This window comes from Chinchilla lanigera, unplaced genomic scaffold, assembly GCF_000276665.1.
Source record: "Chinchilla lanigera isolate Chin_1 unplaced genomic scaffold, ChiLan1.0 scaffold00041, whole genome shotgun sequence".
In the NCBI taxonomy this organism is placed as follows: domain Eukaryota; kingdom Metazoa; phylum Chordata; class Mammalia; order Rodentia; family Chinchillidae; genus Chinchilla; species Chinchilla lanigera.
The window spans coordinates 16038772-16053413 of NW_004955442.1; the positions used below are offsets into that span (position 1 = coordinate 16038772).

Genomic DNA, 14642 nt, shown 5'->3' on the forward strand with positions numbered 1-14642 from the left:
TCCAAGGCCCTCTAAGAGAGGGTGGCTGGGCCTCTGCTCTCCAACATTAGGGCTGGTGGGTACCAGACGGACATATGAGTGGCAGGGCCATGTGTCACATGGAGGGCCTGGGTCTGAGTCATTTCCTCCTCCAATCTAAGTTGCTCTGGAGAGATAAATGGGGAGTTGAGAGCTGGCTGGGTAGAGAGGAGCAGGATTGGCCAGGGTAAGTTCTCCTGACTCAGAAACTCCAACATGTGAGACTCCAGTGTGGACCAACCTCCAATCTCCATGGGCTCCATTCTCTGCTGACCCCAGCTAGCCCTGGCTTCTGGCCAGACTCATGCCAGGGGACTGACATCCTCACTCCTTCCAGATGCTGAGCCCAATGCTGAGCCTGCTGATGCTGGCACTGCCCCTCCTGTCCGGTGTGGTCCACACAGTCCCCGGTGAGTCCTGCCCAGACTGGCTTTGTCTCTGCCTGCAGCTTCTCATCTCACAGGCAGGTGGGCTTAGAGAAGCCCAAGGTCTCCCCAGCACTGGGCAGGGTTGAGCCAGGATGGGGCTGTGGCCTGGTCTTGAGATTATTCCCAACTCCAGCACCAGGCCTGGCCCTGGAGCGAGCGGGCATTGTGGGGGGCCAGGAGGCTCCTAGCAGCAAGTGGCCCTGGCAGGTGAGCCTGAGGTGCAACTTCAACTTCTGGATGCACTGTTGTGGAGGATCACTCATCCACCCACAGTGGGTGCTGACTGCAGCTCACTGTGTAGGACCGTGAGTGACCACGGGACCAGTGGGTGGAGCATGGTGCCAGTTTCCCCCAGGGTGCTCCAGAGGCTAAAATACCTGGCCCAGGGCAGGTCTCCCTAAGTAAGGCTTTGCCTTTCCAGGAACATCATGAGCACTGAATTATTTCGGGTGCAGCTCCGTGAGCAACACCTTTATTACCGAGACCACCTGCTGCCCATTAACCGGATCATTATACACCCTGACTTCTACAAGCCCCAGGATGGGGCAGACATTGCCCTGTTGGAGCTGGAGGACCCTGTGAACATCTCCAGGCGCATCCACCCCATATCCCTGCCTCCTGCCTCTGAGACCTTCCCCTCGGGGACACCGTGCTGGGTGACAGGCTGGGGCAATGTGCACAGTGGTGGTGAGCGGCAGGGACAATGAGGGCTTGGACAGGGTTATACCATGGCCTCAGCTGCAGGGTTCCTTTTGGGGGACAAAGATGGGCCTTGATCTGTTTGTCCCTGAGACTACTTCTCTCACCCCAGAGGCACTCCCACCACCCTTTCCCCTAAAAGAAGTAAGGGTCCCCATTGTGGAAAACCACCTTTGCGATGCCAACTACCACACGGGGCTCTCCACGGGCGACAACATTCACATTGTTCGAGAGGACATGCTGTGTGCTGGGAACAGCCGCAGGGACTCCTGCCAGGTGGGTCTCAACCACAGTCACTGCCCCCTCCTACTCATCCTGGCCTTGCTTTTGAGCACTGACCCTTGTTCTCCCCAGGGCGACTCCGGAGGGCCCCTGGCCTGCAAAGTGAGGGGTACCTGGCTGCAGGCGGGTGTGGTCAGCTGGGGTGATGGCTGTGCTCAGCCCAACCGGCCGGGCATCTATACCCGTGTAACCCACTACCTGGATTGGATCCACTGCTATGTCCCTGAGTATCCCTGAGCTGGGTTGGGAGGGCTGATCCTGCACCAGGGGAGAAGCAGCCCCTCTTGTTCCCAGCATGCCACCTCCTGCCCAGGTAGCACCCACCTTAGTCTTCCCTGTTCTTCTGCCTTGAGCCCTCTCCCTGTCCAGAGCCCCCTCCCCTGCTATCCCTCCTCTGTTTAAGTAGCCGGTGCTAATCATCCTAGCAGCTATGTCTCATTAAAATGCATGAAAAGCATCCAAGGTTGTCCCTGGGTTTCTAGTTGTGGGTGTCACTGGGGAGAAGGGTCTTGGGCAGGGCCAGGGTGTAGCTTTGTGGCTGTGGGGTCCCCATTGCCTGAGGCCAGCATGTTGCCATGTGAGCCCTCCTGCCTGGTGCCTCATCGCCAGAGCCCACTTCTTTGCTGAAGCTTATTGCCTTTTGGTGATTGGCACCTGGCCTCAGGACAAGTAGAGCAAAAGGGATCACTTAAGAGCTGAAAGTAGAGGACAGCTAGGGACCCCACAAACGACAGGATCCAGAAATTGAGCATTATCATCCCAAGCCCCCATGGCCCACTCCCTACTCCAAACACCCTCCCCCTGTCCTGACCAGGGTGTGGTGGGAACTTTCCCTGTGTCTGATGTGACATTCCTCTGTGATCTGATTGGAGCAAGCCCCAGAAGTTTGCTTTTCCCCTGAACCCCACGCTGATGACCTCAATCACCAGCTGCTGCAGGTGGACTTTGGGGCATTCCCAAATGCGGCTCCAGGACTGGAGTAGCCGTGGCTGTTCCTATGCACACAGGTGCTGGTGAGGGATGCTCCTAGGGTTTAAGGGTACACATTCTCTATGTGTAGGGACATCCATTGGACCTGTTACCACCCATTCCCACTCACCCCCAGCAGCACCTGGTGCTTTCTCAGCCTCCACCTGCACCATTCTGTCAGGTGGCACCGCATGAAACTGATCACCATCATTGTGAATATGATGAGGGCATCCCTTTCTTGGCTGGAGCCCTCACCTGCACTGTAGGGATAAGAGGTCCATCTTCCCTATGCAGTGCTGGGGATGCAGTCTCTGAGGTCACACCTTCAGCCACGCTGCCCGATCCTTGAGTGCACATCTAGACTGGCCTGCACATATCTCCTCTGGAACACCCAGTTACCTCCCTGTTTTTGTCACTACAGATACTTGGGATTGTTTTCTCCTGTTTTTTGTTTTGTTTTGTTTTGTTTTGTTTTTCTCCGGTACCGGGAACCGAACTCACGACCTTGCGCTTGCCAGGCAGCCCTTTTGCCGCTGAGCTAAATCCCCAGCCCCCTCTCCTGTTTTTTGTTTTTTGGTTTTTTTTCCTTTTTTTTGGTCAGCTTAGACCATTCCCCTCAGATCAAGTCCCCAAAGCTTCCTCTTGGCTTGCAGCTATGGTGCAGACTGTGATCCAGATGCCCAGCCTTGCAGCCTGTCTGGGCCACTGTAACATATAGGGCCTGGAAGGATGCCCCTTCCTAGGCAGGTGGCAGGAACTTAGGAACTCAAGGGAGGGATGGAGTGGGACTCAGGTGTGCCTGCTGAGGAAGTTCGTACTCTCTCTGGCAAACTGTTCCTGGGTTCTGGCTTCAGATCCTTGTACCCATCATGTGGCCCCCGAACAGATATGTTGCCCTGTGTCTGCACCAGCTGTGTGTCCCTGCCCTGGTGTGCACTGCATGTGCTCAAAAGCTGTATGAGTCGGCTTTCCTAACGCCCAAAATTTAAAGGAGTGGTTTAGTTTGGCTAGTGGTTTCTGAGCATTCAGTCCACGGCTGGCTGGCTCCATGGCAGGAACATCATGGTAGAAGGTTATGGCAGAGAAAAGATACTTAGTTTAAGGTAGCAGAGAAGCAGAGCAGAGGAAGAGTGCCAGAGAGGGAGGGGCCAGGGAACAGACATAGTCCCCAAGGCCACACCTCCATCACCTACCCAGATATACGCAGAAGTGTGCTCTACCAATCTCCCCAGTGGCTTCCAGAGCCAGTCAAGTTGAAACTGCACACTACCACATTAGCAAAATGGGCAGCTAACCAGCTCAGTCCTTTGGGATTCACTCTGGGGCTTTCAGGTGGGAAGAGACTTTTTGAAGAGATTTTCACTTCCCTCTACTACCAGTTGTCTGGTACAGATACCTACATTTACCCCGTAGAATCTCTGGATGATCTCTATCCTCCTCAGGGGAGATTCTGAAATGACCCACCTGGCCCTTCTCCAGCCCCAACCCCTGATTTCTGTGGGCCTGCCACCCACACAAGGGAGGGGGTGAGGATGCTGGGAGTGTCTCTGGGGGCACTGCTTCACACAGTAACAGTTCCCGTACAGTCCTGGCCCTCACTCTCCAAAGTGAAATCCACTGGGAAGGAGGTGCTAAACTGCTCCATTGTTCCTTTTGGTTTTATTTTTAATGGCAAACATTTGCCATTAAAAAAAAAACACAAGATAAAACTGGAAATTTGTCCCTCCATCTTCGTGCCCACCCATCTTGCTCGCTAGCTTTCACTGTTGGCAGACAGGCTGACCTCTGGCTTCAATAAGTTGATTCCGACATCCTTAGCGGAGGCTGTACAGAGTGAAGGCAAGGGACAGAGGTCCCAAGGAGATGAAACATGGTCCTGGGGGTGGAGTTGGAAGGGAAGTGACAGAAGGGCTAGAGGAAAGGGCAGGGTGTTTTATGCTGGGGCTTTCCTCTTATCTGGCACTCATTTCTGAGAAGCTCAGCCCAGCAGCAGATATGATGCATAAAAGTGAGGGTGCACACCTGTAATCCCAGCACTTGGGAGACTGAGGCAGGAGGATTGCTGTGAGTTCAAGGTCAGTCTGGAATACATACAGAGACCCTGTCTCAAAAAATAAAAAATAAAAAAGTGCAGGTTGGCCCTATTGAGGTGGTTGCCGGGTAGGTTCAGCAGGATGAATAATTCTCTCTGAACAGCCAGGGCTCCTCCCCAGGGGACAGTGCCCAAGAGACAGATGTAGCCCCAAGCTCAAGCTCTCCTGGGATCCTAGCTATGGGAGACCTGCCAGAGGCCACCCCCAGGGCTAGACCACCCCACCCCCACATGCTCTCTGGCAGATGAAGACACACTGGCACCTGTCACAGCACTGCCCAGGGGCCACAACACGATGGTCCAGAGTATCTTTCTTGACAGCAGGCCTGGGATCTGGGCAGTGTTGAGGGCTCTGCAGGGAGCAGGGTCATGGTATGCAGGTTGGGCAGTGAGTTCCCTGGTGCTGCAGGTGGATTGTGCTGGGACAGGAGAGAGCCCTGAAGTCCCCTCTTGGGGAGACCTGGAATGACTCTGAGGGAAGGTCTCAGGATTTGATTCCATGAAGACCCTGTTCTCCCCACCTGCTTTAACCCCACTGAGTGACATCCAGCTCCTAGGTCCCCATGTAGACAGCATGGACTGGGAATACCTGCTTTCCCACCCTCTGCCCCTGAGCTGAGTGACCAGGAAGGTCTCTTCTTCCCCATGCAGCACCTCCCAGGTGTTGCCATCCGAAGGAGGAAGGTGGGGGCAGCTGATGTCATCCCTGTTCATCAGTAGATCAGAAACTTACACATCTTTGAGCCAAGGCCATCACTAGCCAGGTCCTGGTGTAAAGGAGTCCAAGTTTATGCCCTGTGGAGCTGCATCCTGTAAATTATCAGGCTGTTCCCATGTCTCAGCCCCTTACACTTAAAAGGGATGCTTGACTTAGAGGGTCTGAGTGGGACCCTCCAAACCCAGCCTGTGATGTGGAGATGGAGACAGTTCCTTACTCTTCCTAGGGCTTCTAATCAGTTTGATCATCAGGCTCAGCCATACAAGAAGCCCTGGAGAGCTGGAGGGCTCTGTCCACTTGATCTTTGGTGCAGACCAGGGAGGAGACCCGAGGACAAATGTGAGGAGGACAGGGACATTGCAGAGGGTATATTATCATGGAAGCTCAAGCTGACTCTCCAAGCTGTCTGGGCCTCAGGTTGGGATTTTCTTGAGACACCCCCTGTGACTTGCATAAACCAAGGAGGGCATCTGGAAGCAGTGGCATTGATTCTGACCTATGCTGGTCGCAACAAATGCTCAGGTTTGCAGTGGGGCACCTGGGTCTCATCCTATCCTTACTGTGGTCTGATTTACTCCTTGAGCCATTCACCGGCTACCTGGGCTGCAACATCCTCCTGAGAACAAAGGGAGATGACAATTCCTCCTGCTGTATACAGAGGGAACAAGGTGGGGCCTGTCAGTGGCCCCTTTTCTTCCTCTTCCCTTGCTGCCCCAGTTATCAGGTGCAAAGCCTTCCCTACCCAACCCCATACCACACCACACACCAGCAGCCCAGGGATCAGGGTAAACCCTCCTCCTGGCCCTGCCATGGACAGATGACATGGCCTGTGAGCCCAGGACCTTTTGCAGCTCCTGGCTGTGCCTGGTGGATGACCAGCCTGGATGGAGGTGGGGTGTTGCTGGGAGAGCATCTGCATTCTGCTGGAGTGGGTGGACCCTACAGTCTCTCTAGGAGATGGCCTGTTTCCCACTAGCCATGGAGCTGGAGCCTCTAAGCCAGCCAGACTCTGTGGGTCTAGGCCAAGAGAGGGGGAAATACTATGTCCTTGCAGTGGGGCCTGGTGTGTCATGTGCATAGTCTGCAACCCTGGGTGAGGTGCTGAGACAGAGGGTCCCAGAACCCAGACATGGTGAGGCTTTCTTCGGGAGGGGTGCTGGAGGGCATGAGTGGCCGAGGCCTAGGCCTCCCAACTGCTGTTTATGACTGGTCACTATGGCTGCTGTTTATTGTCATGGCTGCTGTGGGCCTGGGATGGTCACTGGGAGTCCTACCTGACTGCCTAGATACTGGGTTCAGACGCTTAGGAGAGGGGACCCATTCTACGGTTACCCTGGAGCCCAGTGGGCATCACTCAGAACTTTGGAGCAGGAGGTCCCTACCTGGGCATTTGCCCTCATCCTGCCAGCCTGTCTTCATCTCTCAGGTGTTTCCTGACTCTGCAGCCAGGTGTGCCCCCACCTCCAAGGAGTGCAGGGTTGGAGTAGAGGCCTGGCAGGAGTATCTGAAGGGACACTGTCCATTCTGGGTCACCTGGAGGCCCAGAGAGGTCACTGGCTCATCACATGTGACTACTCAGGAATCCTGGCTGAGGGTACAGGCCGGGCCCTCTGGAAAGCCACCCCTCTCTGTTTCTCAGTTAATTTGTGACTTTCACGAGATTCTTTGAGGCCACACAAATAACCTCGCAGCCTCTCTTCCTGTCATCATCACTCATGGTTCTTGTCTGAATCAATGCTATTGCTGCCACCTTCTGGTGACTTCCCCAAGCCAAAGTCTCATCCCTCCTTGGGTACCAGTTGGCATTCTGGGGCAAAAAGACTCCTCTCCATCTCTTTCTCTGTGTAAACTGTTTCTTATTTCACTTAGTTGTACAGATTTAATTATTACTATCACTTTGTGTGAGCACAAAGTGACCCAGATCTGGCCAGTGGGAACCCTTTAAACTAGATTCTGACTTTTTAAAAAAATTTTATTGAAGTGAAATTTACATAAGAAAATTAACCATAATAAAGTGCTCGCTGGGCTGGCATTTAGCTCATTTGCAGAGCTGAGACAATCGCTATTCTCACCCTAAGAGGAGGCCCCATTCCTACCCAGTAGTTACTCCCCCACCCTCCGCCCAGCCTCTGGGGTCTCTGAGGTATCCAGCTCTCCAAGGTCTTTCCCTGGCCCCCATTGCCAGGGTCCTGCTAACATTAGAAACCAAGGCGAGGGAGCTGGGGTGCTCCTGACTTCCAGGGTATCACTTTCTGCATACACAATCCTTCTGGATTGTCCCAACAGACAGAAGATGCCCACGGTGGGAGGGGTGGTGAGGGAGGCTTTTTGGCGGAAGAGCATGGATGGAAAGCAGGCTCTGAGGACCAACCTCTACCACCGCTTGGCTCAGGGTGTGGCAACCCCAGGTTTCCAATGCAGGGAGCCATATTGCCCCAGCTAGTGTGGTCATGGCAGGCCAGCCTCTGCCTCTGCAAGGTGCATATATGTGGAGCACCCTGTGGATGCTCGCTGCTGCCAGGGAAACCGATCCTTCGTTGCTCTTTAGTACACAGGGCGAACTATGTTACCATCTACCCACTTGATGTGGCAGTGTGCAGCTACAGAGCTCAGAGAATATATTTGTCTGCTAGGCTGATTGGTGCTGGCCTTGGCCTAACCGGCACAAGACCGCTTCTGTGCATCTTTGCATACCTCCTGGGCCAGGCAGCTCACTCCCTCCCCACTGCTGAAATCTGCAACTCTACCCCAACCAGCCCTTCTAGGGCTCAAGAGTGTCACTGATCTCCATCATGTTTGACATCTTCCTTTCAGAAGCAGCAGAGATCCCCAAGGTGCCACCCCAGTCCTGCAGCACAGCTGCAGCCCAGGCTCAGGCCTCAGTGGCTGAGGAACAATTGCAGCCTGGCCAAGGCAGGCTCTGGGTTGCTGGATACTGACTGTTGTCTTGCCACTGGCCAGTCAGTGGTGATGACCCCACACCCATACCCTGTCCTCCAGGTCTCTGAATTAATCCAACTATCAGGTCTACTTCGAGGAGCTGCTAATAGCCACGTCCCCGAATTCTCTACAATAATGTGGGTCGACCTGTACCCCAACTCCCCAGGACCTCTGGGGTTTGGCCGGGGCTTCATCCTTGTGCATCTAGGTGGCCCTCTCCAGACAAATCCTGTCTACCTCAAAGAGACCTTGGCTGACTTCTACCCTGGGATGTAGTGCTGGGTGACAGGCAGGAGCTATACACAGGAGGGGTAGGGACCCTTCCATCACCCTGTCTGTGGGTGCCCCATCTCAGAGCTCACTACACATCTGGTCACACCAAGACCAAAGACTCAACCAGTATGCAGGCAACCAGGTAACCATGGTACAGGGATTGTACCTGAGAGACATGGCCCACCCTTATTCTCAGCAGTACAGGGGCAGCAGCGCCAACATCCTAGGCGCACATACCTCCCCTAGAACCTCTGTGTCCCCCAAACAGCCTGCAGGAAACAGAAGTCTCCATGGGGAACCTGCAGAAGGCCTATTCCAGGCTAGATAATGCCATTCATTGGAACTGCTGTGAGGACAGGGCTCGGGGGACATACATCAGGTGAGGGTGGGGAGTGGGGAGCCAGTGAGATCTCCTATATGACTTCTTGGTGGCGGGTTCTCGCCCTTTTCTGCCCACAGAATGACTCCGGAGGTCTCCAGTCTGCCAGAGGGATGGAAGACCTGGCTGCAAGCTGGTGTGATCAGCTGGGGAGTAGGCTGTGGCCACACCAAAGGGCCTGGGGTCTACACCACATCCCTGCATATTTGAACTAGATCCATCATCATGTGCCACAGTTGGGGGTGGAGGCTTCCCCTGCGAGGCCTCTTTCTGCTCGGCCTACTGCTCCTGGTCTTGGGCATCCTGGTGGCCAAGTTATGCAGGTTATGCAGGGCCTTGCTCAGCTCCCGTTTCTGCCCAACCTGGGACACTTGATTCTGAGGTGGTAACCAAAGTGTATTTCTTAAATAAGTTAGTATTTATTCTGCTTTGCCCCTTCCCTCCCCTTTTCCTTAAGAAGCTGAGTTTTCTGCATCAGATTATTGCAACATGTAACCTGAATTTATAAGACAAAGGGAACAGAACAGAACGGAACAGAGGGCTCAGTCTCCAGGCCACAGGGCTGGACAGCTGGGCGGCGCCATTAGAATGGGGCCAGGGCGTCTTATTGCGCAGGTCACAACGCCCTGGTGAGGTGGCCTTCCCAGAGTCACAGGATGCGCCTAGAACCCCCGAGCTGATGTGAAGAGGTGCCACGGGAGAGGGAAGTGCGGAGGGTGATATATGGGGACTCAGACTGTGAGCAGAGGTGACACTGGCCATGGTGGCCTTGGGGACCGAGCCTGTTGCTGAGGGCCTGAGGCTCAAGCGTGTGCTCCCTATAACAGTGGAGTGTGGGGACAGTGCTGTGGTGCCCTTTCCCACAGATACAGCATCTTGTCACCAGCCTGCTGATAGGCCCTACATGGCCAGATGGTGGCAGCGGCAAAACTCAGACCTGAACTGACCCAGTGGATGGGACAGATGTCATGGGCGATGACTCCCACAACATGGTGCACAGAATGCATCCACCTGTCTCTCCTGGGCTGTCCTCCTGGCCCTCTACCCATCGTGGGGCCTGAGCCAGGGTCCACTCTCTGCCTGTCTGAGGCCACTGCCCCACAGGGTGGCCCTAACCCCGTGCAAAGCCCTGTATACTTTGAGTCTGAGCTACACGGGCTCATCTGCATTGTCACCGGGGGCAGGGGTGGCTGGGGGGGAACCCGGTTTCTTCAGGGAGGTCTGGGGAACCATAAGGTACAGTCCCCGCCCCCTCTCTGGGGGATCCACAAAGGGTACAGAAAGCTCTGTTTCATGGGCATCCAGAGGCACTGTGGCCCCTGAGGAGGAAACTCTGGGTTCTGGGGTCACACTCTGACTGCTGTCCAAGAAGGGGATCTCACTAGGGCTCCCCATGTTTAGTGGCTCGAAGGCAAAGCTGGGGACAGTCAAGTGCTCTGCCCGGCAGGAGCCCTGGCCCCACCGATCCCCCTTGGCAGTGGGGTCCCCTCCAGTGCCCTCCATGGGCTCTAGGCAGTCCCTGTGGGGTGCAGCCTCACAGGACGGGGTTCTGCGCCGGAGGGTGCTGCTGCCTTCTGCCACCGGGGGCCGTGCAGAGCCCTCATCCTCTGCAGGGGGGTCCACGGAGATGCAGGGAGGGCTCATCTTCTTCTTTCTGCGTGCCCCCAGGGCTGGTTCGAGCTCTGGAACCCGGGCCTTTACTTCCTCTGGCTCTAGGTGGCCATCACCACTACCCAGCTCCACCGAGGGCCACCTGTGTGTGTCTGCCCGACCTGGCATGTCCAGGAAGCCCTGGGCGTCCAGATCACAGAGCCTATGCAGGTCCTGCCCGCTGCCTGACACCCCTTGGGCTGCGGGGGAGGCCACAGGGGAGGCCTCAGGGCTATGGGGCTCAGCCGCAGGCCACGGGTGAGCGGAGCTGGTGATGTGTCTCACTTCCTCATCTGCTGGATCTGCAGCTTCGGCCTCATCTCCGCCAGAGGCCAGGAGCCGGCTAGAGACGCAGCGCTGTCCAAAGGTGTGCTTGCGGGTGCGAACACTGGCAGGCCATGGGGAGCGGGATGGGGACTTCAGGGAGCCCCCCAGGGACGCCTGCCTCACTGGGGTCTTTTCTACAGACCCTGTGGAGTCCGGGCCGCTGTCCCCAGGGCCGTCAATCTGCCCTTCCAGAGACTCGGTACGCACAGCCTCCTGCAAGAGCCCGGGGTTATAATGAGGAGGGACCCCAGCCAGCAGTCAGGGCCAGGAACCCTTCCCCACCTGGGACCTGGAGCACCAGAGATGGGGCCCCCACCCATGAGGCCCAGGGGACAAGCCCATGCCTGCCACACTGCAGCCCCCAGAGGCTGGTGCCTGAAATGGGGACTCCGGTCCCTACAACCAGGTCTGCTGTCACATCCTGGGCTGCATAGTATAGTGGCCCTGATGCTCTGAGACCACTTAGTAACAGCCAGGAAACCGAGTCCCCAGGACATGGCCCAGGATTGTGCTTCCTCCAACTGGATGGAAGAATGGCACAGAGTTCCCAAGCCCCAGGGGCAAGAGCTCCCCTACCTGTCTGCACAGCAGCCGGCCAAGGCTGGGGGAGCGGGATGCACCCCGAGGGGGCGGAGCACACTGGGGGTCACTGCCCTTGGCTGGGGAGGATGTCGCTGGTGGAACCTGGAGGGAGGCACAGGGCTCCAGGGGTGGAGAGTGAGCAGAGGTGGCTGGGCCTGGGCAGGGATGTGTCTGAACTGAGTGGCCTACCAACCTGTCTCCCACCACCCCACCCCTGCCCAGTACAGCTTGCCCAGCCCAACCTCCATCCACTCTCTTGCTTGGTCCCTGTCTGCCTCCCTACCCAGCCCCCACCTGCCTCTGGTCCACTGTTTTCCCGGCTCCCATTCTCCCCTTTGCCTGGTCCTGTACCCCACATCCATGCCAGGGCCCGTACCTGAAGAGGGACCTGAGTAGGTCTCCATCTCCACTTCCTGAAGTGGGTGGGGAGCTGCAGCAGGTGCCACGGGCCGGAACATGTAGCTGTCACTGGGCAGCGACAACATCCTGGACACGGACACCTTGCGTACGACCAGGAGGTTCGGGGCATCTGGCTCACAGCCTGGGCTGTCCTGCGGGTAGGGAGGCCTTGCTCATCAGCCTAAGGCCACCCCTATACTACACCCCTAACCCCTCTCCCTTGCTGGACTCACCTGTGCCCCGGACAGGGGCTGTGCTGGGGCCTCCTGTGCCAGCTCTAACTCAACCTCTGCATCCATCTCGGCATCCTCACGGGCCTCCTTGTTGCTCTCCTCCAGGTGTTTCATGAGCACAGCCACCACAACGTTGACCAGCACAAACTGGGCCACCAGCACAAAGGTGACGAAGTAGATGGGCGAGAGCGCTGGCAGGTAGCTGAGGCAGTGCTTGTCCTCGCGGGCACACTCACGCAGTGTGTCCTGGGCCAGCAGGCAGCAGGGTTACACTTTGACTGCCCTCACCAGCAGGTGCCCGCCCCTGCAGGCCCCACTGGTACCTTCATGATGCCATTCCAGTTGTCACCAGTGGACACGCGGAAGAGTGTGAGGAATGCCATGCCAAAGTTGGAGAAGGTGGCGTGCCGGCTCAGGCCCTCACAGGGGTTGTCCTCGCTGCACTCTGCAGGGGGTGGGGGTGGGTTTTCAGCCACTATGCTCTAACTCATTCTCAGCTGACAGCACTGCCTATACTTCACCCTCCTGGACAGGCCTAGCCTCTTGGCTCAAGCTGTGGGTGGTAAGTATGCTTTTGCCTTCTATGCAGTGACAGGGTGCCCTGACTGCTGGGCTTGGTCTATGAGTCATCAAACCCAGCTGGGGGAACCTAGAATCCTGAGAAGGAGTTGTAACATCTGTGACTGGACCAAGCTCCCCCGGGTGGGCAGACCACAGGCTGATTGCCAGTGTGGCCACCTACTATCCAGAGATCACAAGGCCCCAGGCTGACCTGGGAGCTGGAAAAGGGTTAACAGGGATCGGGCTGCCTGTGGAGGTCCCTACCTACCCCAGCCCAGAATGGGAAGTATCTCTGGTGACGATCTAAAAGGACATGGAGCCAGGTACGGTGGTCCATGCCTGTGAGCCCACTTTGGGAGGCTGAGGCAGAAGGACTGCAAGTTTGAATCCTGCCTCAGCAACTTACTGATTCAGTGAGACATTGCTTCACACACACACACACACACACACACACACCAAAAAAAAAAAAAAAAAAAAAAAAAAAAAACAAAGTTGGGAATGCAGCTCAGTGCAAAAGTTCTGGGTTCAATCCCCGGTACCGTAAAAAAATAAATGTATGAATTAATAATGGTAAAGATTAAAAAATAAAGAAAAACATACTGGTGGCACCTGTCTCCTGGGGACCATGTAGGGGTCAGGATGAGGCATGCTCTGTGAGCTTGTATGACTATGTGAGCATGCTAGTGTGTGTGAGATGTGTGTGCATGAGTGCTGGTGAATGTTTCTAAGCACACCCTCACCGTCCCTGAGCGTGGTCTTGCCTGGACGTCTGGGTCTGTGTGCAGGCATGTCTGTGTCACTGGTCTGGGCGCCTCTGTGCATGCAGCAGCCCACGTGTGCCTACTGCAAGCAGTGGGCTCCAGTAAGCCTGATGAGGCTGGAAGGGTGGGGGCACCCCCAAGAGGCTGGTGGGCTGGCCACGTCTGGGCCAGTGTGCTGAGCTTCCCAGGGCACAGGCCTGGGTGCTCGTGGCTGAGCACAGCAGTCACACTTCCCCAGTTCCACGTCTGTGTGCTGCACTCACCAAGCCTCCCGAACAGCTCCACTCCCAGGGCAGCATAGATAAAAAACAGGAGCATGAAAAGAAGACCAAGGTTCCCTACCTACATGAGAAAGAAGCAGAAAGGGGTCAGCCTGGCCGCCATCCAGCCCTCGGCACAGGCCTAGCACCCATTGCCAAGGGAGGTCAAAAGAGGGACAGAAATGGGCTCAGACCCCACCCCGGCTTTGCAGCCTCTTGCGGCCCTTGGAGCTCCCTGTCCTTGTCCAGCATCCAGTGTCCCCATCCCTGCCAATCTCTGGCCCTCATCATCCCCCACCGCCCCCTCCTCATCCTGCCTCTGAGCCACTGTCCCCACAGCCACTCCACCTCTGTCCAGCAGGTGCTTTTCCCAAGGCCTGGAGTGTGCTTTCCCTGGCTCGCCCTGTGTGGGCCGACTCCACCTCAGACCCCAGGACAGGGACCCCTGCCAGTGCTCAGCAGACAGGAAGACCATCCAGGGGCCCTGCCTACTGACCCCAAACCAACCCAGCCCCAGCCCTCCCCGTTCCCAAACCCAGGGACAGCTGAGCACAGTGAAACTCTGAGCAGCATTGGGAGTGTCGCTTGGGGGAAACTCAAAATGCTGCTAAGGGTAGGCACGGTGCGGATAGGAACTGAGGGCCAGTGGGTGGTGCACGGGTAAACAGGTGCCAGTGCGGAGGCTCTAGAAAGGAGGTGGGGGATAAGTGGGCTGTTAGAGATGTGGCCAGTGGACTGTCAGCTGAAGGGCAGAGCACAGAGCAACAGGGGAGATGGCCTACAAGTTGGGCAGTGGCAAGTGGCTGCTTGGGGACTGAGCCCCACAACAAGAGTCTTTCACTTTAGGCCAGAAGAGACCATGGTGGGGCCAAGGGTACAAGAAGTGAGGACATGAGCCCCAGCAACCCCAAGGCTGCAGTCCTCTGCCCTTTTATAAGCAAGCCTGCCTCGGCCCCTGCTGGCCTCTACCTTGACTCCCTTTCTGTGGCCCCTTGCCTCCAGAAGTGTACAATTGGGACAGACCATGGTCACTGCTCTTGCCCAGAGGCTGGGGCCAAGGCAGGTGGCCTC

The 14642-nt window shown here is 56.4% G+C and overlaps 2 protein-coding genes across 8 annotated transcripts in view; one reads left to right on the forward strand and one right to left on the reverse strand.

Annotated features, from left to right (window-relative positions):
- Positions 1 to 355: 355 nt before the first annotated feature.
- LOC102011483 (tryptase-like) lies at positions 356 to 1870 on the forward strand. The gene is made up of 5 exons (XM_005391590.1): positions 356 to 428; positions 580 to 751; positions 868 to 1133; positions 1258 to 1421; positions 1500 to 1870. Exons 1-5 carry the CDS (start codon positions 356 to 358, stop codon positions 1662 to 1664), a joined length of 840 nt encoding a protein of 279 aa, XP_005391647.1. The 3' UTR covers positions 1665 to 1870.
- A 7323-nt stretch (positions 1871 to 9193) lies between these two features.
- Cacna1h (calcium channel, voltage-dependent, T type, alpha 1H subunit) overlaps positions 9194 to 14642 on the reverse strand; it is a 60898-nt gene continuing 55449 nt past the window's right edge. For 6 of the 7 annotated variants that reach the window (XM_013517983.1, XM_013517981.1, XM_013517979.1 and 3 more), the window contains 6 exons: positions 13575 to 13653; positions 12313 to 12434; positions 11990 to 12235; positions 11734 to 11908; positions 11352 to 11512; positions 9194 to 10988 (listed from right to left, as the gene is read on the reverse strand). In XM_013517983.1, the coding sequence (XP_013373437.1) occupies positions 9948 to 10988; positions 11352 to 11512; positions 11734 to 11908; positions 11990 to 12235; positions 12313 to 12434; positions 13575 to 13653 (1824 nt within the window). In that variant the 3' untranslated portion in view covers positions 9194 to 9947. The remainder of the gene's footprint in view (positions 10989 to 11351; positions 11513 to 11733; positions 11909 to 11989; positions 12236 to 12312; positions 12435 to 13574; positions 13654 to 14642) is intronic. The other variant, XR_001235422.1, reaches the window with a different exon arrangement.